The 22,821-nt window shown below is 58.7% G+C and overlaps 5 protein-coding genes across 9 annotated transcripts in view; 2 read left to right on the plus strand and 3 right to left on the minus strand.

The window, feature by feature from the left end:
• Window positions 1-5,600, minus strand: part of LOC129132521 (nuclear mitotic apparatus protein 1) — a 33,141-nt gene extending 27,541 nt beyond the window's left edge. The window contains exons 1-3 of one of the 2 annotated variants that reach the window (XR_008535828.2): window positions 5,413-5,600; window positions 2,605-2,677; window positions 1,599-1,687 (exon numbers count right to left, since the gene is read on the minus strand). Coding sequence is in view for 1 of the 2 variants with exons in the window: in XM_054651763.2 (XP_054507738.2) it covers window positions 1,599-1,687; window positions 2,605-2,677; window positions 5,413-5,558 (308 nt within the window). In the remaining variant the exon portion in view is untranslated. The remainder of the gene's footprint in view (window positions 1-1,598; window positions 1,688-2,604; window positions 2,678-5,412) is intronic. The other variant, XM_054651763.2, reaches the window with a different exon arrangement.
• Window positions 5,601-7,226: 1,626 nt separating this feature from the next.
• Window positions 7,227-11,711, minus strand: LAMTOR1 (late endosomal/lysosomal adaptor, MAPK and MTOR activator 1). Its single transcript, XM_054651864.2, has 5 exons — window positions 11,502-11,711; window positions 9,692-9,837; window positions 8,660-8,737; window positions 8,102-8,228; window positions 7,227-7,827 (listed from the first exon to the last, which is right to left on the minus strand). Exons 1-5 carry the CDS (start codon window positions 11,541-11,543, stop codon window positions 7,735-7,737), a joined length of 486 nt encoding a protein of 161 aa, XP_054507839.1. The 5' UTR covers window positions 11,544-11,711; the 3' UTR covers window positions 7,227-7,734.
• A 3,920-nt stretch (window positions 11,712-15,631) lies between these two features.
• TOMT (transmembrane O-methyltransferase) lies at window positions 15,632-17,044 on the plus strand. Its single transcript, XM_054651891.2, has 3 exons — window positions 15,632-15,940; window positions 16,332-16,540; window positions 16,664-17,044. The coding sequence occupies exons 1-3, from the start codon at window positions 15,679-15,681 to the stop codon at window positions 17,042-17,044; spliced, it is 852 nt and encodes a 283-aa protein (XP_054507866.2). The 5' UTR covers window positions 15,632-15,678.
• A 261-nt stretch (window positions 17,045-17,305) lies between these two features.
• On the minus strand, window positions 17,306-19,186 carry ANAPC15 (anaphase promoting complex subunit 15). 2 transcript variants are annotated; one of them, XM_054651878.2, is made up of 4 exons: window positions 18,969-19,180; window positions 17,924-17,983; window positions 17,708-17,845; window positions 17,306-17,566 (listed from the first exon to the last, which is right to left on the minus strand). In XM_054651878.2, the coding sequence occupies exons 1-4, from the start codon at window positions 19,086-19,088 to the stop codon at window positions 17,519-17,521; spliced, it is 366 nt and encodes a 121-aa protein (XP_054507853.1). In that variant the 5' UTR covers window positions 19,089-19,180; the 3' UTR covers window positions 17,306-17,518. The 2 variants fall into 2 exon arrangements, with proteins under 2 accessions (XP_054507853.1, XP_077030569.1); XM_077174454.1 differs by lacking the exon at window positions 17,924-17,983 and having other exon boundaries at window positions 18,969-19,186.
• On the plus strand, window positions 19,162-21,972 carry LOC129132558 (folate receptor gamma-like). 3 transcript variants are annotated; one of them, XM_054651851.2, is made up of 6 exons: window positions 19,162-19,418; window positions 19,912-20,289; window positions 20,450-20,597; window positions 20,807-20,995; window positions 21,070-21,205; window positions 21,561-21,972. In XM_054651851.2, the coding sequence occupies exons 2-6, from the start codon at window positions 20,243-20,245 to the stop codon at window positions 21,833-21,835; spliced, it is 795 nt and encodes a 264-aa protein (XP_054507826.2). In that variant the 5' UTR covers window positions 19,162-19,418; window positions 19,912-20,242; the 3' UTR covers window positions 21,836-21,972. The 3 variants fall into 3 exon arrangements, with proteins under 3 accessions (XP_054507826.2, XP_077030568.1, XP_077030567.1); XM_077174453.1 differs by having other exon boundaries at window positions 20,209-20,289; XM_077174452.1 differs by having other exon boundaries at window positions 19,162-19,321.
• Window positions 21,973-22,821: the final 849 nt, after the last annotated feature.

Raw genomic sequence — 22,821 nt, forward strand, 5'->3', positions numbered from 1 at the left:
TCTGGGGCGCTGCTCTGCCTTCTGCCCCCACGCCGGGGCCAGCAGAGCCAGGACCAACCACACAGAGCGGAATCTCCTGGAATTCCCCTGCTGGAGCCAGGCAGCAAACACCCCCCTGGCACTGCTTCCTATTCTGCCTGCCAGCACCAGCATCCAGCACAGCACAGGGAGCTCGTGGTGGCCCCACTGGCCGGGAAGCACCACAGGGGCCAGTCCGTGCACGCAGCCTCGGGCTTTTCTTGCTGGATTTTGGGAAGCTGAAGCTTCCTCTTGCACTTATTTGTGACTACACTCTTCCTGAGCAGCCACTAGTTCATGGAATATCCTGAGTTGGAGGAGACCCACAAAGGTTATTAAACCCAAGAGATGCTCAGAAATGGCACGCCCAAAACCCACACCAATCATGCTTGACCAGCACTGCTTCAGTACTGTCTCTTACTCCCAAGGTGCCAAAAACAAGAAACCTGGCCTGAGACAGGGGCTGCCATGAGGATTTGCTCCTCCTCACGGACTTTCTCTTGTGCCACCAGGAGCTCTCAGATCAGCCAGCTGCTGTGGCAGCTGCCCTGCTGCCACCCCACTTTATCAAGCAATGGCCAGGCCTCTTTAGAGAGCACACGCCACCAGGATCCCTACTAATCCCAGCTGGAGCACAGACCCAGGAGATTAACCAGGTCTGACTAAATATATCTGTGGTGCAGGCAGCTCCTTCCTCCCCACCCACTGCAGGCAGATCCCTGCTCCAGGCAGGCTCTCCTTACCCTGTGCAGGAGGTAATTACAGCAGACAGGCTCCCAGTGAGCCTCCCACCAGAAGGGTTTGAAAGCAATGCATGGCAGCCTCACACCCTCTCAATTTGTTTTTGTCAGCTCCTTAGCCACCAGGCTTTGTCCCACCTCTGATGTCCATTATGGCCTGTAGATTTTAGTTGCCCCTTGCTCCCAGGGAACAAACACAATTCCTGAATGAGGCATTCCTCCCACCCCTGCCCAGCCACCTCAGGTCCCAGGGCAGAGCACACAGGCTCCATCCTGACCCCACTACACTCAGGAGCAGCCTGACATCCCCAGGCTGCAGCACCTCATGAGGCAGAAACTGCCATTCTTTACACTGCTTTCCAGATACAAGGCTTCCTCAGGATCCCAAGGCTGCCACTCAGGAAAACTTGCTGGGTGTTCCCTCACCAGAGCAGCATCAAGAGAAATGGATAATCACCTATGCAGCTGCAGGAACCCTTGTGCCACTGGCAGCAGCACTCAGGTCTTTTCTACAATGCCAGGAGTGAACCCAGATGTTAAGTGCCAGATGTGAAAACAAGTCTCAAACGACAGGAACTCTGACCAAAACATTCCCTGGGCAGCTCTGTGGGACCCAACAGCTCTGCAGGCAGACCCCAGCTGTGCAGTGCCATAGAGGAGATGAAGATCTCAGTATCCAGTATCTCATAGGCCAGAGGAGGAATAAACACCCCAAGACCCCCACTCCCACCCTGCCCAAGACAGGAGCCTCTTAGCTCCTGGGGGCTGAGGCCTTGGCTCCAGGGACAGCACAGACCCAGCTGTGTGGTCTGAAATGTATACACAGCTCCCCATACTCACATTTTGTGGATAATTCTGATGAAGACACTACAGTCCTGGAGCTGGGACAGATCATTGAGGGGATCAGGACAAACCTTTGTGCTGTTCACCTAGAAATGGGGTGGGACAGTCAGAAGGCAGAAACCAAGACAACACTGTGCTGTGCCACTCACCACCTCCAGTCCTGGCAGGGGTCAGCAAGACTGGTCTAGGGGTGAAGTAAATCCACCCCTTTAAACCACCCCTTCCCAGGGAACAGATGAACATGATCCCCACAGCTCCACATCTGGGAGTCTGGCACGGGTCCCATTTATCACACTGCTGGAGCCCCTCTTCCCTGGAGAGGCTGAGACACCTGGGGGTGTTCAGCCTGGAGAAAAGAAGGCTCCAGGGAGACATTAGAGCCCCTGCCAGTGCCTAAAGGGGGTTCAAAAGAGCAGGAAAGGGACTTTGGACAAAGGCCTGGAGTGACAGGACAAGAGGAAATGGCTTCCCACTAGCAGAGAGTAGGGTTAGATGGGATATTGGGAAGAAATTCTTCCCTGTGAGGGTTGTCCAGAGAAGCCATGGCTGCCCTATCCTTGGAAGTGTTCAAGGCTAGGCTGGATGTGGTTTGGAGCAACCTAGTCCAGTGGGAGGTCTCCCTGCCCATGGCAGGGCATTCAGCTGAATGAGCTTAAAAGCCCCTTCTAACCCAAACCATTCTAGGAGTTTTCACTTGGACACACAAGTGCTTTGTGAGACAGATCCAGCAACACCTTTACAGTACAGCTGCTGCCTGCTTCAGGCTCAGCTCCATCTCCCAGGCAGTCTCCATGACCAGACCAAGCCATTCCAGCATTTCTGGTTGCTCAACAGGAAGGGTGAGCAAGGCTTCTCCTGCAAACACCCACCTGCCCAGGAACAGTAGGAACTTGGCTACCCTAGGACCTGCCCCAGCCACAATCCCTCCTGTGACAAGCCCCAGCAGCGAGCCTCGAAGCAGCCAGAGCTGGCAGTGAGCTCCAGCACAGGAGGGGGGACTTACCCAAGCCAGGAGAGCAGCAACTCTTTCACCATGAAGTGCCATTGTGGCCAGCCTATCAGGTTCCTGCACAGACCTAAAAACATCAACAAAGGGGGAGGGGGGGATAAAAAAGGTAAACTACAGTAATTATGTTACTAAATTACTTGAGCCCAGCACCAGGCATTTGTGCCCACCAAGGAAGGCCGTGTCCCTGCATCTGGCCAGCTGTGCAGGAGCAGCCAGCATCCTCGTGCTTCCCCACAGGCTCAGAGTGGGGAGCAGTGATGAGCAGCAGCCAGCTCCACTCCCACAAATTAGGATCCTGACAAGGGGTCAATGGGAAACTGCTGCTCAGGCTCCTCATTCTCCTGCTGTGCCTTCCTCCCTCCCTCACCTCCAAATGTCACTAACATTTCTTGCCCAGCAAGGCAGTGGCCAAGCCATTGAAGCTCTGCCAGCTCCCCTTCCACTGCTGCAGTGAAAGAACCACCTGCTGGGGGCACAGGGAGCCCACAGCTGCACTGGGTGGGAGCAGGGATGAGCTGCCCTGACGGGATCTGGGATCACTGCCAGGTCCCCTTCACAGCGACCTTTGCCTCCACGCTGGCTGCCCCCAGTGCCACCTTGGCAGTCTTCCAGAGGAGGGGACCGCTGGGAGCCAAAAAGTCACCCAGATACGGAGGGGGCTCCTCAGCCGGTATTGCACTTGGACACCCGCACCATGACGGGCCAGGAGCCTGGCTGGGATCTGCAGCTGCTCGGCACAGCACAGCCAACCAGTCACGGTGGCTCTGGGGACTACAGAGCTCCCGCTGCCGTCAGTCCAGCTGGGACACATGGGATCCTCAGCAGGACAGGTCCTCCCTCCAATTTGGCTAAAACCCAGCTCCCTGTCCCACGGCTGGGTCGCTCAGCAACTACTGTCCCTCCCCTCGGTGGCACAGCCAAGACCTCTCTCTAAAAATCCACCCAAAGGCACCGGGCAAAGCACTTGTGCAGCGCTGGATGCAGACAGATCCTGGGTGAAAACCGTGTCCCACCAGCGTCGAGCTGGGTTTTACCAGAACCAGTCTGCGAACACACTGGCGCCTGGTGTGAGATCTGGACGGGCAGGCAGGGCTACCCGCTGCTGCCGCGGTCCCAGCCTGGCCTGTCACTGGTGACACGGGCCACCCTGAGCGCCTGAGACAACTCCATGACCCTCCGTGAGGACGTGCCATTCGTGATGGCAGGCGGGAAGCGGTCGGGAGCCCGCCAGCGGCCGTGAGCGCCTTCCAGCTGCATCCCCGCCGAGAGCAGCTGCAGGGGGGCGGCGGGGACCGGGGAACGAGCTCCGGAGGTGGCGGCGGCCGCGGCGGCGGCATTGTCCTTCCCCTCCTTCCCTGCGCCGCTCCGGTCACAACACGGCGTTACGCAAGCCCGCGCTCCGGAGCTCCCGACGGGCCAACGCGCCGGGGGACGCAAAGCCCGCGGGCCTCGGGCTGTTCTGGGCCAGGGTCCGGCTGCGGGAAGCACCCGGGCGGGGTGAGCGAGCCACGGCAGCCCCCGGTACGGACGGGCCCGCAGCAGGCGCGGGGCAGAGGGGGAGAGCAGCCGCCGACCCGAGCGCCCGGATGTTGGCGAGCCCGGCGCGGCCACCCGCGGCCCCGGGGACCCGCGGCCCTGGGGACCCGCACCTCTCGGGGGCTGGCGCGGGGCCGGGCCGGGAGCCGTACGCTGCGGCGAGGCGGCGGAGCTAGGCGAGCTGAGCTTCGCCGCCCCCGCCTCGCTCCCGCCAGCCCCGTGGAAAACAAAACAAGGAAGAGGCAGAAAGTCTTTGTTGGGGCCTTACCGGGGCCGCGCGGCCGTCGTCGGCGCGCTGGGGTTAATCCGCCATGAGCGCTGGCAAGCCGGGAAGGGCCGGGGAGCCAGCGGCCACGCACAAAAGAAAAGTTGTTGAGCTTCTCTTCGGCGGGGCTGGCAGGCGGCGGTTCCCCTTCCTGGCCCTGCGCCACCCCACGTCACCGCGGCGGGGCCGCGCTCGTTAAAGGCGCACGGCACAGAAACCTCCGGCGCCTCGCCACGGGGGGGGGGGGAATAGTCCGAGCCTGGACGCGCTCACTGCCGTCACCCTGCCCAGGCCGAGTGACGGAGAGCTGAGCCGGTGGGGCCGGCACAGACCCGTTCCCAGCCCCAGTGCAGCTCTGGGAAGCCGGGCTCGGCAGAGAATGGCCCCCGATGCTACGTCTCCCTCTAACCTGACTGGGGTCACATCCAGCTGACCCCTGAAAATCTACCCCCGATACGCACACACCCCGCGGCCACAGATTGAACGGGAACCGGACCCTTCGGGTCACCAGCTAGATCAGGGAGGAGTCGGGCGGGGAAGGGACGCTCACCCCTCGCTGCTGTTCCGGAGACTCTCGGAAGTCATCTCCGCAGCGCCCGGGCTGCCTGAGGAGGCTCAGGGCCGCAGGATGGGGCTGTCCCGAGCACGGCACAGGAAGGGCACAAGGAGAAGGTTCTTTCAAACCGGCGCTGGGGGCAGCAGAGGAACTCGCAAGGAACGCGGCCGCCGAGTGCCGCTGGCGAAGGTTCCGACTTTGCCAAGCCCCGAGAAACGAAGAACCACACGCCCGAGCCACAGCGCTCCGGCCGCGACCGCCCCGTCCTCAGGGACGGGGACGCCGCTGAGCTTGGCCCGAGGAGGCTGTGCCACATGCGTGCCCCGCCCGCCCGAGGGTTCCGCGCCTTGCCCACCTTGGCACAGCCTCGCTCTGCGGCCCTGAGCGCCCGCCGAAGGAACCACCGGCCCCCCGCCCCCGCGGGTCACCTCAGCTTCCCCCGTACCGTGACCGTGGCTGGGGATCGTCTCCGGCTTCGGCGTCGCCGGGGCTCCAGCAGTATTGACGATCCTCTCCCACGCCGGAGCCGCCAGGGTCCGGGCCGAGGCCGCTCTTATTCGAACGGCAGCGCCCGCCCCCGCTGCTGCCCATTGGGCACCGCCGGGCCGGGGGCGTCACGCGGGCGGGCCGGCCGCGAATCGCGGCGTTGGGCTCTCGCCTTGGAGCGGAGGGGACAGCGCTCCGCGGGTCACCGGGACGCACATGGGGCCATGGGCTACCTGGGGCACACGTGCAGCAGTCCAAGCGAGGGAAGCCCTAGTGTCGGGGGGAATATAGGGGGGCCTGGGGCCAAGGGGAACACAGGCAGGGGCCACCCGTGAAGGTAGAGTGACACAGATGGGACCACGGGGGTGTGTGGGAGTGTGGGTCTCAAGCCCCCAGTCAGAGGTGAGGACACACATGAGAGGGAGTTGTGTGGGGCCACACGGAGTTCTGGAAGCCCACAGTGAGTCAAGGGGGCACGTGGGGGACTCTGGCAGGATGTCACATGCAGACACCCCACTCTGCCCTGCAGTGCCAGCTAGGCAGGGGTCCTCACCAGCCCCCAAACCTGTCCTGACCTACTATTGGGGCCTCCTCTCACCTGGGGGGGTCCTGCGCTTGTCCCTGAAGCCACAGCCCTGTTTCATCCTGTAGAGGCCCAGGTAAGTTTAGTCATGGACTGGACTGTGGTGGCACATGTCCCCACCACTGCCCAGGCCCCACCAAGACCTGAGAAATGCTTGTTAGGCATTGGCCTTCACAAAGACCACCCAGACTAAGCCCCTCTTGAGCTTATTGGATATAATCTGTACCAAGGAACTAACAGATGTTTATTGAGCATCTGTTTTTTAATGAACAGACTTGGAAACTTATTATTCTTGCCTGAGTAACAACCCAAGTGGAACAACCCTGTTGAACCTTCAACCAACTCAAATTGTGGCCAGGATGAAAAATTACTATGACTGAAGCCCACTATCCTGCGACCTAGACAGCAATCCAAAGTGAAACCCTTTGAGCTCTCAGTTATAAAGGCCTAATGCATACTGAAGCCCACTCTCTGATGACCCTATAAACCACAGTCCAAAGTAAGTCTCACTGAGCATTCTCTTCCCAGAACATAGGAGAGCTAATGCATATGTCTCAAACATAGATAATTGGATGGCTGTGGAATCAACCAAGGACTGCTGGTAATAAACAAAGACTATTGATATTAACACACCATGAGAAAGAAAAAGATGTGTCTGAAGAAAGGAGGCAAGGTGAGAAAGGACAGCCCTGGAAAAACATCCTTGTTGTAGCTCCTGCTGACAAGCACAAGACAATACAGCACAAGCACAGGAATGAGTGGCAGGAAATGGGTAGGATTAAGATGACCAAGGACCCCCAAACCTGTCGGATCTATTTCCAGGAAGACCTGAAAGAACTGACTGTGCATGATAACTAATTTGCATAGAAAATGAGAAATCCATCTTCAGGCTGCGGAAACCTATCCATAAAAAGGTACCCTGCAATTTCCATGCCACGTGTGTAATTTACTAATGAAACTTTCTGATTATTTGCAAACCTTTTGACATTCCTTTCGATCTTGAGCATTTAGTAATCTCAGGTGCCTCCTTCCCCTTAAAGATGGGTCATCATACATTCCCTGTCCCCTTGTCCCTGTGGGACATGATCAAAGAGGAGACAGGGGTCAGACAGATGTGTGTACCCCCCACCAGAGCATGGCTCCCCCATCATGTCCATGCTGTGTCCGATAGAGAACAGTGGAGACAGGCACTGGATGAACGTGGCTTTATCTACTGTGGCAAAAAATTATAATTAAAAAAAAAAAAGAACAAAACCAAAAAACAACCAAAATAAAGGTCTAAACATGTAAAAAGGAGAAGGGATGGTGTTGGAGCCACCAGGCCCCATGCAGAGCATCACATCTGCCTGGCTCCAGCCCACCCATCCTGGTGACCTGGCTTATGGTGCTGACCCACACCGGGGCCTCCTTGCACCGGCTGTTCCCTTTGTGCTTGTCCCTGTGCCAGGCAGCATCCAGCTGACACAGCCTCTTCCCCACGCACACCCACCCACCCACCCACGAGGAGGAGAAAGCCTCAAGCAATGCAGGTGGGCTCAATGTGCCAATGATGGGCGCCTTGGCATTTAGTAGGAAACAGGGTATCTGTCCAAGTTCTGTGGCAGCAGCATGAGGAGGGAAGGGATATAAAGAGAAAAAAAAATCAGGAAAAAACCGAAAACAACCCAAAGCGCTGAAGCAGCAGTGGTGGGGGCAGGTTCAGGGGATGCCAAACTGTACAACCAGTTCTTCTTTGGCGTCGACACGGATCTGTGAGAGCGCACTGAAGGCATAGGCAGCTATCCGGGACACCTGCAGGCACGAAGACATGGCTGTGTCACTGGTGGCTACTGAAACCCCCAGTTATCCCAAAGAAACTGTTGCAGGAGGTCAGCCTCCAGCCCTAACGAGTCCCTAAGCTTGTCCTGGGCTTTGCCCTCACCTCTAACAAGGCCTTAAACCTGACCTAGGCTTTGCCCTCAGCTCTAACAAGTTGTGTTAGGGCTCTGGGCAAGCCAGGAGGGCATTACTGCTCCTCCAGGACGAGGATGTGTCTCTGGGGAGCATTCAGCCCAGCCCTGCTCACCTGCTGCAGGTCTGCAAAGGGGACAGGGTCGCTGGCGAGCACTTGGTGCGGCTGGTTAGTCAGGGATGGCAGCAGTGGGAGCTTCTTCCAGTGCGTCAGGTTGTTGCTGAGCATGGCCAGGCGTGTGCTGTGAGGAGAGAGCAACCAACATCAGTGCCATGCCAAGACATGGGGACATCCAGAAGATGGGTGCTGCACCCCCAGGGGGAGAAAGGGAGAGCAGTGGTGCTGCACTCCCAGCACCCAGCCCTCTTCACTCCCTGCAGCAGGAGGATGAGGGAGCTTCCAGCTCTCCCACACAGGCACCTGTCAAGCAAAAGCAATCACATTCAGCCCCCCACCATCTGTCCCAAGGGCTGGGTGAACACAGGAGCCCTTTGTCCTGGGCTCTGCTGCCTGCACTGCCATCAGCCTTCCCTGAGCAGGCTGCACCCTGCTCTCTGAGATGAGGCAGCCCTTCTCTATGCCGAGTTCACTCCCCCAGGCCAAAACCCTGCCCAGGGACACACACAGCTGCAAAGGACTGCGGGCACCCCAGGGGAGAAGTGCAGCTCCCACCTGTACTGCCTGGCTCTGTCCATGTACTCATGCTGCTCCATGCCCTGGGAATCCGCTGCCGACACGTCGATGATGTTGCTGCAGAGACACAAGACAGTGGCTCCCACTGGAGGCTCATTGCTCCCCCTGAGTTCCCTCCCTGTCTCAGAGCATCCTCTGACCAGGGCAGACAAAGTCCAGCACCCGCCAGCACCCCAAAACAAACATCTCAAACTCGCCCGGCCACAAGTGTGCCACGCTGGACTGGCTGCTTGCCAGGAAGGAAATGCCAGGGACTGTTTGCCCACAGCTGCCCTGGGGCAGAGGGAGGCAGGCAGAGGCTGCAGGAAGCTGGGGGCTGGTCTGGGCTCTGGGGAGCTTGGCATGCAGCTACCTGGAGAAAAAAGGAACCACTGGGAGGACAATGTCCTTGGCAGATATCCTGAGAGCCCCTGTACCAGGCCCTGGGCTCACAGAGGACTTGGGACCTGCCCAGGGCCCTGCTGAGCCCCATTGTGTGCACCCCACAGCAAAGCAGTGCTCAGAGCTGCTGTGGCCCTGCATGCTGGACACACACCAGTGGCCACTAGCTCTGCAATGTCAGGCAGGGGAGCAGAGGGGCCTGCGAGTATCCCAAAGCCCTCCCAGCCAGGCTGGACACAGCCCTGTCCCCACATTGCCCCTGTGCATTTGAGGCAAAGCCTCCTCAGAAGGGGATCTCAACATCCCCATGGATTCACTTTCTTACCCAAACCCTGCCCCTACTTCCAGCCCAGCACCCAAGGGGTTACCTCACACCTCGGGTCTTCTCTCTGTGTCCCCATGGGGCTCAAAGCTGAGGGATGGGGCTGTCTGAGGGCAGAGGGACATGGGGGGCTCTGCCACAGCTCCTCCCTTCCCCTCAGCACGTATGGCTGACCACCGGGGCCCATAGCCAGGCAGCCCCAGCTGTGTGCCACAGCCAGGGTCACCACTGTCCCCGAGGTGTGCTGCCTGCCCCAGGGGCACGGCCTGAGGGTGCTGCCTGCCCCAGGGACACGGCCTGAGGCTTACATGGCTGTTTTGGCGAGGATGGAGGACAGCATGGCCTGCTCATCGGTGCGTGCTGACGGCAGGTTGTGGTAGCTCTGCTCTGCTCCATTCAGCACCTTGTTGGGCGGGCTGGCTGCTGGCTCCAGCAGCCGCTTTGTCTCTTCCTCCTGAGGGAAAGGCAAGAGGAAAATCAGCCCTGGCTTCCCCACACCAGCAGCATTAACTCCACGGGATGAGGCAAGTCTCACCTTTCCCTCACCAGCCAGGAGGGCTCCCTGTGCATCCCAGTGTAACCCAGAACAGCCTCAGCTCTGCCAGGCACCTCTTTACCCAATTATTTTGCTTTTTCCCAGATGAAGCCCCTCCAGCCACAAAGGCAGCAAGTGTTGCTGAAATCAGGCAGCACATTTGGAGTGGCCAATCCTGCAGGCAGGAGTCTGCAGCCAGCATCAACCTGCATTAAATCCCCCAGCTAATGTGGACCTGCTGTGCCCCACCCCTGACTGGGCACCACGGAGAGCCCACCCTGGCATAGCAGGGGGCTCACCTGAGCCAGGTGAACCCCACCTACCAAAGCCCAGAGTCACAGGGCATGTTCCTCCACTCACTCCAGGAGGTGCAGAGCTGCAGCCCAGCCCTCAATCCTCTGGCTTGGCTGAATGGTGCTGCAGGGGTTGTGAGAAGAGCCCAGTAGGGAGATCATGGGCACAAACACCCATGAGAACAAGATCATAGAATCAGCAAAATTGAAAAAGCCCTCTGAGCCCAACTGTTCTCCCAGCACTGCTGAGCCTACCACCAAACCATGTCCCACGTGCCAAGTCTACATTGCTTTTAAATCCCACCAGGGTTGGGGACTCCAACACTGTTCTGGGCAGCCTGTGTCACAACTGTACAACACTTTTAGGGAAATTTTCCCGAATATCTAACCTAAACCTTCTATAGCACAACCACAGGCCCTTTCCTCCTGTCCTGTTGCTTGTTCCCGGGGAGCAGAGATCGACTTCCACCTGGCTCCACCCTCCTGTCAGGGAGTTGTGGAGAGTGAGAAGGTAATCCCTGAGCCTCCTAGCAGCCTGAGCCTCCTCGGCTCCCTCAGCCACTCCTTGTGCTCCAGCCCCTTCTCCAGCTCCGTTCCCTTCTCTGGACATGCTCAAGCCTTTCCATGTCTGTCTTGCCCTGAAAGGATGCTCAGCCTGTGACCCATGGTGAGCTGGGAGTGCAACCACTTCTCCACACACGCCGTCAGTGGCATCTCCAGCTCTTCCCCGGCCAGAAGCTTGCTCTCCCCTTCCTCCTGCTGGGAAACGCTGCTGCGATACTCTAGCCCAGGCCCTTCTCCTTCCTTTCTCGCCACACAAGTGGAAGCCGGCCGGGCTCCCCCTGGGACGGGCTGTCACAGCCCAGCTCCCGCCGCACCCGGATTAAGTTTCGCGGGACAGGTGACAGCCCCAGTTCTGTCCCGGCCCTTGAGTTGCGTGGCAGTCACGCTGTCCCAAGAAGGAAAAACTGGCGCTGCTCCCGCCGGTGCCGTGTGAGGCCTTGGGCTTACACCTGCAGCGGGACGGCGGGAGGGTCCGGCACGACCCCCGAGCCCCCGCCTCCAGCCCCCACACGGCACCGGGAGGACACGCACGGAACGAGTGACACGAAGGCGGCGACAGGCGGGAGCAGCGCTCAGAGACTGCCCGGGAGCGGGGAAGGGCCGGGCCCCGCCGAGGACGCGCGCCGCCTGCCCCCCCGCCACCGGGAAGCCCCGGGAGTGGGGCCGAGCGTCCCTCCCGGCGCCACCCCCGCCGCGGGCCTCGTGTTCCCCCGGCGCCAGGCCCACCTGGTCGGAGGCCTCGGCCTCGCTGCTGTAGCAGCAGCCCATGGCGAGCGCGGCCCCGGCTCCGGCACGGCCCCGCCGCCGCGCGATCACGTGAGCGCCGAGTCACGCCGGTCACGTGAGCGGCGGGGAACACACGGACACACGGACACACACACAGACAGACACACGGCCGCGCCCGCCGCCGGGGGCGCGCGCGGGGCCGTCACGTGGGCCGGAACGCTGCGCGCACGTGGGCTACGTCACGCGGCCCTGCGGGCGGGGTCACGTGTCTGCTGCCAGGGCACCGGCCCCCCCCGGGCGCGCTCCCGGTGCGTCCCGAGCGCGCTCCCGCGCTCAGGCGGCCTGCCCGCAGGGATCCTGGCATTCCCGGTGCCCCCGGGTTTCCAGGTGTTCCAGCGCTCAGAATATACAGTGGGGCAACAATGAGGGAGAGGGGGATGCCTGGAGTGATGGTGTGTGTTGTCCCAAATAACTGTAACGTGTGATGGGGCCCTGCTCTCCTGGAGTAGCTGAACACCTGCTTGCCCATGCGAAGGGGTGATGTGAAAAATGCATGTATTTTATGATTGGCTTTTCGCAAATATTAAAATGAATATTATATGTGTTGTGTTAGAAAGTAATGCTGTATTAATTCTCTTAAGTAGTGTGTTAAACATAGTTTTAGGTTGTAAGAAATGTTAAAATAGAAACGATGCTATGTAGGATACTTTTTTTTTAAAAGAAAGGACTCGCACTGAGATAGCAGCCACAGGACACCTAAATCTTTCAGAGAAAAAGAATTTATTGCCCCATTATCAGAAGAAACAAACTTCTTCCAGCCTCAAAGCCACTGTTAGGATTCAGAGGAAGAAGTTGATGATGACCAGACAGAATCCTGTGTTTGAATGGAATTTATGCATCATGTATGAAGTGTATGAATACGCAACAGGCTATTGCTTTTAAGTGTTAGTCCTTTGTTAACAGGGGTCCCTTTTCAGGCTCGTGCTGCCTGGAAAAAGGTACACGGACATCCATCACACTTTGTCTTTATTGTCTCACATTGTCCTCATTCAATTTGTCAAATTATTATTACTCTAATTGTATTACTATTTTTATAACCATTTTATTACTATTAAACTTTTAAAATTTTAAAAACAAGTGATTGGCATTTTTCATAGGTGACTTAATTTCTTGTTTTGCTTTGTTTGTGTGTGCAGTCTTTGCTTTCCCTATTAATCTGTATTAACCTCAACCCACGAGATTTCCAGTTTTTACCATTCCAATTCTCTCCCTGATCTTTCTGATGGGGGAGTGGGCAAGTGGATGGGTTGGCTTTGGTTGCTGGCTGGACACGACTGTCCTTGTTTGTCACCCAGCACGGGGCACTAAGGGTTGAGGTAACAACAGAGTAGGTTGGAAACAAATTTGATCTCAGCATTTGCTGTATTAGGTCCAGGGTCACTGGTCACAGTGGTGCTTGGTCTGTTCATGTGGGTATGATACCTGACCCTGGCTCTGTTTCTGTATGTGCTCCTCGGGGACCTTTTACAGAGCAGGGACAGGGATCAGCATTTCTTTGTTGCTGTACTGTGGGAGGTGAGTTTATACACGATAACACCAAGGGCAATGAGGGTACTCTGGGATGTGTATTCAGTGCTGCTCTCCTGCCCTTTGAAGTCCATTAATAACCATACCTCGTCTGGGGGGGGGGGAACAAGGGAAGGATGATTTTCTCCATTTCCCCCCCATTTTCCTCCTTCAGGCCTGTTACAACAGCTTTTGAGCATTTTTAATCCCCTTTGGATGGTAAGAAATCCTGTTCCTGTTGGTCTCAGTGCAGTCCTCACTGTGTTCAGAGTCATCTTTGGATGCAGAACAGAGATTTCCAAGAAGGCCATTCAGGAACCTGTCCTGAGGGGGAATAGTCATGAGTGGCATGGAACGTGTGAGAAAATTGGCCAATTGTTTGAGACATTCTCTGCTCTGGTGGTTTGGGAGTTCACCCCTGAACAGCTACAGGACTCTGCTAAAGTGCCAGAATATTTGCAAGGAGATGCTGCATCAGCTGCAGAGATGAGCAGCTTTCTGCAGTGTGCTGGGCCCTGGCTACTCCTTATTGTACACCGGTGGTCAGTGCAGAGCACCCTCAGGGGAGGAGGAGGAGGAAACAGCAACAGCGCCACGGCCACGGCAACTGCAGCTGAGCCAGGGAACAGCCCGTGCTGGGAGCAGCCACCCCTGCAGGGAACAAGGAATCCAAGACAAAACCAGCTCAGTCAGTGAGGGATGGCAGAGCAGGGCCCTCCGAACAGGGGGAGGAGGCAGGGCCAGAGAAAATCACCTGGTCCATGCCCCCAGGTGAGCTGTAAGATGTGTGAGAAGGTTCCAGCCGCCAGTTAGGTGAGCCCCCGGTGACCTGGCTACTCCAGTGCTGGGATATCTTGGCCCATATGGAAGGGGATGGTAGTGAAGCCAAGCAGCTGGGATCCTTGTCCTGGCATGTGAACACTGACAAGGGCATTGGGAAGAGCACAAAAACTCCCAGGCTCTGCAGGCAACTCCTGCCAAGTGTGAGGGAAAGGCATTGTCCCAAGGATGATCGAGTAGTGCATGGAGGCATGTGGAACCATGGAGCAAGGTACCCAGTATCTTGGAGAGAATTAGGGGTGCTGGAGGTTGAGTCTACTACAGGAATTCAAATAACAAAGTCCCCTTTAGGCCCATATGTCTGGTGTACACAGTCCTTGTGGCACAAGTTTGTACAGAGCCATTGTCATATGCCTGCTCACTGTCGAGTAAATTGGCAGAGGGAGCTTCTGGTATTGTCTGTTGGTTGGAAAGGGGTCTTCCATGTGAATCTTTTCTTGTACCCTTTGTCATTAATATTGTTGCTGTTACTGTTCATTTTCTTATAGCCAGTAAATTGTTCTTATCTCAACCTGAGATCTTTACCTTTTGTGCCTCCTCTCCATCCTGCCCCTGTGGGAAAGGGGAAAGGAAAGCAGGGGAGTGAGAGAATGGACATAGTTTGGAGGGTCTCAGTGGGGGCACTGAACATGGAAGAGTACCATTCCTAAACCACAATAGATGCTAGTGCCCCAACCCTCCAGACCCCCAGTGCTCCCAATGCCCCCATGCTCTCTGTGCCCACAGTGTCCCCAAGGCTCCACTGATTAGGGCTCCCAGGTGCTTCTGGCTCCCCGTGCTCCTGTTGCCCAGTGCTTCCAGTACCCATTATTCCCAGTGCACAGTGACAAGACTCCAGTTCCAGTATCAGGACCACAGCTCCTAGCACTACACACCAGTATTGGGACCCCAGCCATGATACTGGTACCCCAGGCCCCAGTATCAGCACCCCAGCTCCAGTATCATCACCCCAGCCCCCTTGTGCAGCCCAGGACCACCTCCCTGCCCCAGCCTGGCCCCGTCTCAGTTGCCAGCCCCACTGAGCTGGTAACCGGAGCTCTGATAGCAGCTGCAGCTGTGGTGACACCATCAATAATTAAGTGGCAGCAGGGCTCCACACAGGACTGCCTGCCTCTGCCTGCCTGGAGTGTGGGGACAGGTAGGTGCCACCCCCATTGCCCTACCCTGTCACTGTGGCTGGGCACCCCCAACAGCTCAGGGTGTGGGGAGCAAGGTGTGGGGAGCAGGGTGTGAGGTACAGAATATGGGGGATGGGAGCAGCAAAGCTGGACCAAGGGAGGTGCAAAGGGTTGTGCTGAACAAGGCCCCTCACAGCAGCACAATCCCCTGGGATGCCAGCCCAGCAAACCCCAATATCTGGACCCTGGCAGGTGGGTCCCCAGCACTCCCCAGCCCTGGCACAGGGATCTCCACAGCATCCTGGGATGCCTCAGCCCTACAGGCCCAGCAGCACTGGAGCCCAGGGAGAGGTACTTCCAGGGGATGCACAGCACAGCACAGCCAACTCCTGGCATGAGTGGGAGCTGTGAGGCTCCCTGGGAGGACACCCTATCACAGCATCCCGTGACAGCATAGATTTGCCTTGTTGTGGCTTAAGGGCTCACAATGCTTCAATGATCTCTGCACAGGGGAGATTTTCAAAGCCTGGGCCCAAGGTTATGCTACTGATAGTGGACACAAAGGGTGCAAAACTTCCCATTTGGCAGAATTCCCAAGATAAGTACGAAACTAACAAAGTCAACTAACCAAAAGCACAGCCTGCTCGCTTGTGATGGTGTCTCCAGCGATTGCCCTCGCCTTCCTCCCCTTCATTGTCACCCTGCTGATCCGGTACCGGCACTACCTGGTGCTGCTGTACCGGGCAGTGCTGGTGGCCTGGCTGCGGGACCGGCTCACCGGCACCTCGCGGGAGCAGCGTGCCTTCCAGTACGTGCTGGCCCATGCCATCCCTGGGGACCCCCACCATATCCTCCAGACCTTCGATCAGTGGTGCTACCACTGTGAGCACCTCAGCTGTGTGGGGCCCGACAAAGGTGAGTGCCACCCTTGCTTGTCCACACCACACAGAGCATGGCACTGGGCATGGCCATGGCACCACTGACATGGCCACAGCACCACTGACATGGCCATGGCATTGCCAGCATGGTCACAGCACCACTGGCATGGCTGTGATAGTGTTGGTGTGATCACAGCACTATTGGCATGGCAGTGGCATTGTTGATATAGCCATAGTATTGTTGGCATGATTGTGGCACCAGTGAGCCATGGCACTGTTGGTATGGCTGTGGCATCATTGACCTGGCTGTGGCATTTTTGGTATGGGTGTCCTCCATCCCTCTGGGCCCTGGGAACTGCTTGGCACCTTTGCCCTGCCCAGGGCTGGGGTGGCACAGACTGGGTTCTGAGAGGCACGTGCCACAGCAGGGCGGATCGTGGAGCGGGTGCTGCTGGAGCGGGCACCGCTGCGGGTGCTGGAGCTGGGCACATACTGTGGCTATGGCACCGTGCTGCTGGCACAGGGGCTGCCCCCAGGTGCCCGCCTCTACACCATCGAGGGTGACCCCCGACACGCTGCCGTGGCCGAGAAGGTGATCCGCCTGGCTGGCTTCAGCGAAGAGACGGTGAGCACCCAGGCACTGGGATAAAGCCCAGCTCTGCATGGGAAACCAGGGAGGAGATGGGTGGGGGGTCCTTTGCTGCAGGGACTGAGGTACCTGCAGGGTAGTGCATGTGGGAAGATTCTGCTCCATGTGAAGCAGGGGGGTGGGTGGGCACGCTGCCTCCCCGCCCCAGTGACTGAGAGTGATGCAGCACAGGTGGAGCTGATCGTGGGCCCCTCGGAGGAGGTGATACCCTGCCTGCGGGAGAAGCACGGCCTGATGAATGCCAACTTGGTCTTCATGGATCACTGGAAACGCAGCTACCTGCGGGATCTACGGCTGCTGGAGAGCCACCAGCTGCTGGCTGAGGGGGCCACCATCCTGGCTGATAACGTCCTCTTCCCTGGGGCACCCCACTTCCTGCAGTATGCCAAGACCTGCGGCAAATACCACTGCAAGGTGCACCGCGCCAGCCTGGAGTACTTCCGCGCCATTCCCGATGGAATTGCTGAGCTCCGCTACACCGGCACCCACTGAGCGGGCACCTCCTGCCCCATGGTGGCCACGGTCACCGTGGCAGGGCCAGGTCCCCAAACCCTGCCTGGGCTTCAACAAGGGCTCTGCAGGAAACGCGCTGGCTGCTGTGGTCTGTGCTGGGTGCGGTGGGTAACGAGGGGCTCATTCCCTGTAGAGCTCCTGCCTGCACGGCACAGGGAGCTGGGCCAGGCACACCAGTGGATGGTGGGGAGCAGCCCTGCCCCCTGCCTGCCCTGGTGGCCTTAGACACCAGATTTGGGGTTGTTTTCTTGAAAACTGAGTTTATTAGAAAAGATGCGTCAGTCCCAATATGCCAGGTGGCAGTGTCGCCTCTGGCTCCCCTGGGGGGCTTCGCTCTGAACCTGCTGCCCCACACAGCACCCATGGCAGGAGGAGCTTCACTGAACTGTCCCCCAGAGCCGTGGGGGGCAAAGGCTCTCCCCCAGCCTCTGGTCCGGTGTGGTTGTGGTAGAATCAGATCATCCACTGGTCCTGATCCTGCTCTGTCCCCTCCATGTCCACCTGGGAAAAAAAGAGGTTTGAGATCTCCCCCAGAGCAAGAACTTAATAAGAGGGTGTGAAGGAGAGAAGACAGCCCCCGGAGCTCATGCTCAGGGTCCCACATACTTCACATCCCCTGCTTTGGGGTATCACACTACTTACCTCATTGATCTCCCCATCATCAGGAGACTCATTATAATCATTCATCTCATCCATATCCTGCATGTCCTCATCATCTTCTGAGTCCTCTTCGCTGTCTTCATCATCTTCATCATCCTCCTCCTCCTCCTCATCATAGTGCTGTGGACACAACAGCTTCAGCAACCCCGTCTGCCCCTCAAGCCCTGTGGCACCCCCCCTCCCTGTGCACACACCCACCTCGGATGCTGGCTTTCCTATGGGCACCAAGTTGTTGTCCTTCTCAGCAATGCTCTGGAGCTGGGGAAGGGAGAGAGGGGGGCTGAGCACTCCAACAGCTCCATGACACCCCAGCAACCAGGCCCTTCTGGCTCAGCTGCTGGATTAGTGTGGCTGACTGACCATGCCTAGAGTCCTGCTGCCTCCCTGGCATCCCCCAGCCAAGCAGGGAAAAGCAGCTTTAACACCCTGCCTGAACACCCTGACACCAAGCAGGGTGATCTCAATGACACTCTGGTGCTGAGAGGGGTCAAGGTGTCCCCATGTGTGGCATCAGAAGCCCAAAAACAAAGTTTATGTATTTCTTTATCAAAAAATAACCAAATCTGGGACATCTGATCAGCCAGACAAACACAACCACAGCAGATAATTAAAGCTCAATTAAAATACGTCAGCATCTCCCACCCGGAGGGACTTGGAACCTCTTCTACGTGCTGGGGTTTTAAATTGATTTAAACTTTATTATTTAATTATAAAAACTTAATTACTGATTTTTTTTCTAAACTTTAATCAAATAGATGTTCTTCCCCCCATACTCAGGGGCACTGCAGCACCAAAACACGCTCACAGCACAAACCCTTGTCAGTTACCAGGTTCAGAAATCGCTCCTCGCCTCCCTCGGGAAATTAGTTAATTTATTATTTGGGAGCTAGTGCAGGAGTCTCGGTTGAGCAGCATCTTATTCATTAACCCCCCCACAGTAACCGGGGAGCTCCGGTAACAGCCCACACCGAGCCGGTGTGACACACGGATGACGGACACGAGAGCAGCGGTGCCCGAGCCGGCAGCACCGGCACAGGACACTGAAACATGGGCACAGTCGGTGAACACCCGGGGGGAGCCACGCAGCGGAGCAGCCCCGTGTCCCGGGACACCCGGGCTGCAGCGAGCACCGCGGCCGTGCCCGCTGAAGTAGCAGGGGCCGCTTCCCCGGCCCCGAACCCTTCCCCGGCCTCCTGACACCCGGCCCCGCGGCCTCACGGCTCCCCGCCACGCCGGTGCCCACCCAGGCCTGGTGCTGCTGCTCCTGCTGCTGCAGCTCGGTCTCGTCAACGCACGGCCGGTCGAGGTTGAACCAGAGGGACTCGGTGAGGCGGGGCAGGAGTGAGGGGAACAGAGTGGACATGGCGGGGGCACCGGGAGCAGCGCCAGGCCGGCGCCAGCCGCCCTGCCGGAAACGGAAGCCGACCCGGAACCAGTTACAGGGCACGGAGCATGCGCAGAAGGAGTGCAGGCCCACAAGGGGGAGAACGAGTGAGGCGTGGCCTAGGACGCCGTCTGGGGCGGGGCGCCGTTTGATTGACAGGTGATGGTCTGGGCCCCCTCCGGTCTGGGGCCGCTGTGAGGGCCCGGGCGTAGGTGAGCAGCGCCGAGTCATCTGTGACCCCCATCAGGGGGTATTTGTGATCCCCACAGAATATCTGTGCCCCCCGTCAGGGGGTACTTGTGACTAACGGTGGGTATGTGAGCCCCACAGGTACCAGTGACCCCAGTGAGGAGGTATCTGTGATGCTGGTGGGGTATCTGCTCCTGTGGGGGCAACTGTCATCCATGGCTGGGGGTATCTGTCACCTGTGAGGGGGGTATCTGTCATCTCTGAGGGGGGGTATCTTCCCCCCTCCTCAGGGCATCTGTGATCCCCGGAGCATGTCTGCCCCCCCCCCAATATGTGTGACCTTGGAAATATCCGTCCCTTGCAGGGTATTTTCCCCCCCTGTGCCCCTCCCCGACGGAGGCATGTCTCACTCTGGAGGGTTCCTGTCCCTCCCAAGCCACAGTGACTGCTGTCCTGTGGAGTATCTGCTCCCCGCTCCATGGGATCTGTGATCCCCTGAGTACCTGGAACTCAATGAGGGGTACTTGCCTCTACCCTGTGGCCATCTGTGACCAAGCCAGGGTACCTGTCCCTGCCAGCAACATCTCTTATCCACTGTGATGTTCCCCCCCAGACACTCAGAGGGACCCTGTGGTGCTGGGGGGCCAGGTCCTGCCCCTTGTGCTGCTGTCAGGGAGTCAGGCCACCTCCCACAGGAGGGAAGGAAAAACAGCCATAAGTGGATTTTGGCTGGTGCTGGCCCCAGCCCGGCGCCAGGAGGATGAATCCCAGCTGCATGTGGGGCTGATGAGGGGCCAGGATGGGCACGAGTGTCAGTCCAGGACACAGTGGGGAGCCAGGGCGGGGTGCACTGTCTCCTCCGTGCCCTCAGTGCTGCCCAATCCGCTGCATTCCTGCGTCCCGTGATCAGTGGCTACGGGTTGTGCTGCACCACGACCTTTGAGATGAGCTGTGCTCGTTCCACGGCACCTGGAGCCCAGCTGCCCCTCAGGTAAGAGCCCTGGCACCCCCAGGTAAGATCCCAGACCCCACTCTTGGTGGTCATGGGCAGTGACCATGTGCTGCCTGCTTCCACATGTGCAGCCGGGGACTTTGTCCCTGCTGCGACCGCGTCTCAGTGCTGCTGTCCTGACCTGCTGTCGCCCTGGCAGAGCAATGGCAGCGGTGTTGGCTCTGCTGGTGGCCTGGCCAGCTGCCACCGCAGCAGTGACGGTGACACAGGACTCGCTGCTCAATGTCTGCATGGATGCCAAGCACCACAAAACAGAGCCTGGCCCTGAGGGGCAGCTCTACGGTCAGGTATGGTCCTCATCCACTGCACCAGCACCCACTGGTGCTGTGGGGTCACCAGGATGGAGGCTGGGGGGCTCTGTGCCCCAACATGAATTCCATCACCCAGTGCCACCCAGTCACGGGCACTGGTGCTTTTCCTGGACCTGCAGCAGGTCCCAGCTGAGCCCTGGTGGCTCCTGATGGGTCCCAGCTGAGCCCTGGCTGCCCTGGTGCAGTGTGTCCTCTGGAAGGACAATGCCTGCTGCACTGCCAACACCAGTCTGGAAGCTCACCGGGACCAGTCCTACCTGTACAACTTCAACTGGGACCACTGTGGGGCCATGCCAGAGAAGTGCAAGCGCCACTTCATCCAGGACACGTGTCTCTATGAGTGTTCCCCTAACCTGGGGCCATGGATCGACCAGGTAGGTGCAGACCCTGCCCTCACCCACCCGCCAGGATCCCTGGGGTGAACTGGGGGAAACTGGGGGCCCTGCAGGCAGACACCAGCTGGCGGAAGGAGCGGATCCGGGATGTGCCACTGTGCCAGGAGGACTGTGAACAGTGGTGGGAGGATTGCCAGGATGCTGTCACCTGCAAGGTCAACTGGCACAAGGGCTGGAACTGGACTACAGGTGAGTGGGGGTTGCACGGCACCCCCCATCATGCCTCGACCCCCCTGTGGGTCTCCTCTCACCCTCCATCTTGATGCAGGGGAGGCTGTGTCCACCCTCCCTGGTGGCTGTGAGTGGGTTCGGAGGTGTGAGGGTCCCCATGGGGTGGGGGTGGCAGTCAGGTGGGAGTCCCCTGTGCATGTGAGCGGGTCAGGGGGTGTGAGGGTCCTCATGGGGTGTGGGGTAATGCGGTGTGAGACCCTGTGGCACCTTGAGGTCAACTCTCTGTTCCCCAGCAATGCCAGTGGGAGCCATGTGCACCCCAACACCCATTTCCCAGAGCCCTTCACTCACTGTACCCTCTGCCCACCCCCAGGCACCAACCAGTGTCCCAAGGGCGCCATGTGCCAGAAGTTCAAGTTTGTGTTCCCCACGGCGGCTGCGCTCTGCGAGCAGGTCTGGTCTGGCTCCTACCGCTACACATCCCACCACCGTGGCAGCGGCCGCTGCATCCAGATGTGGTTCGACCCCGCGCAGGGGAATCCCAATGTTGCCGTCGCCCAATATTACGCCCATGGCGATGCTCCCCCAAACTCCCCGCGTTCTATCCTGCTCTCCCTGCTGCCCCTCATCCTACTGGCCCTGCTCTGAGCAGGAGGGGCTGCAGGCAGGAGCAGGCAGTAGATGGTCAGGGGGGTCTCCAGGCTGCCTTGTGCCTCTCCATGGGGTGTCCCCAAGCTGTGTCCCCGCCCGAGGCATGTGGCTCATGAATAAATGCTGCTGCCCTGCTTGGTCTTGGGGTGTTGTGTGATGGGTGTGGGGGTCAATAGGATGGTTGAGGGACCTGGGGGTGTCTGCTTGTCCCATCCTGCTTCTGGTGGGGAGATGAAGCAGACATCACTCCTATTCATTTGTACCGACCAACCTGGCTATCCAGCACTGCTTCCCCCAAACCACTGCACAGGCACAGGGCTGCCTGCCACTGGGGCCCAGGAGGATGGGATCCATGAATGTGTCCTAGCACCTGACACGGCTCCAGGGCCCCAGGTGTCACTGACACCCTGGGGTGCACAGGATGACACTGGGAAAATTATGGGCAAAAAGGGGAGGATATCCCAGAGACCCTGAGGTGGGAGCATGGTTGTCAACGGAGTTCTGCTGGCCCAAAGCCCACCCCAGTTGTCCCTTTTCCCCCCACATGCTCCATGTTCCCAGCTGTGGAGTGGCACTTTCCCTATCCCTGGCCCATGGAGAAGTCCCCGGTTTTGGTGGTGAAACCGGGTCGCGCCTCCCATTTCTTCAGCCCCCGGCCCCAGTCCTGCCCCACCGCGGCCCCCCTTTCCCCAGTGCCCGGCTCCCCGGTACCTTCACACCACCGTGCCCCCACTCGTCCCTTCGGTATGCCCCGGGTGCTCCCCTGGTGCCCCTATCTCTCCAAGTGCTTTCCCCCTCCCGGGTGCTCCCCGCCCCGGTGCTCCTGATCCTCCCCGTGCTCCCCAGTGCTGCTGCCCGCTACCCGCTGCTCTCCGCCCCTTGGTGCCGCTGCCCCTCGGTCAGACCCCCCGATGCCCCCCTGAACATCCTACTCAGGGCCCCTGATCTGCCCCGGTGCCTCTCGGGTGCGCCCCCAGGACCCC

This window comes from Agelaius phoeniceus, chromosome 2 (genome assembly GCF_051311805.1).
Source record: "Agelaius phoeniceus isolate bAgePho1 chromosome 2, bAgePho1.hap1, whole genome shotgun sequence".
Taxonomy (NCBI): Eukaryota; Metazoa; Chordata; class Aves; order Passeriformes; family Icteridae; genus Agelaius; species Agelaius phoeniceus.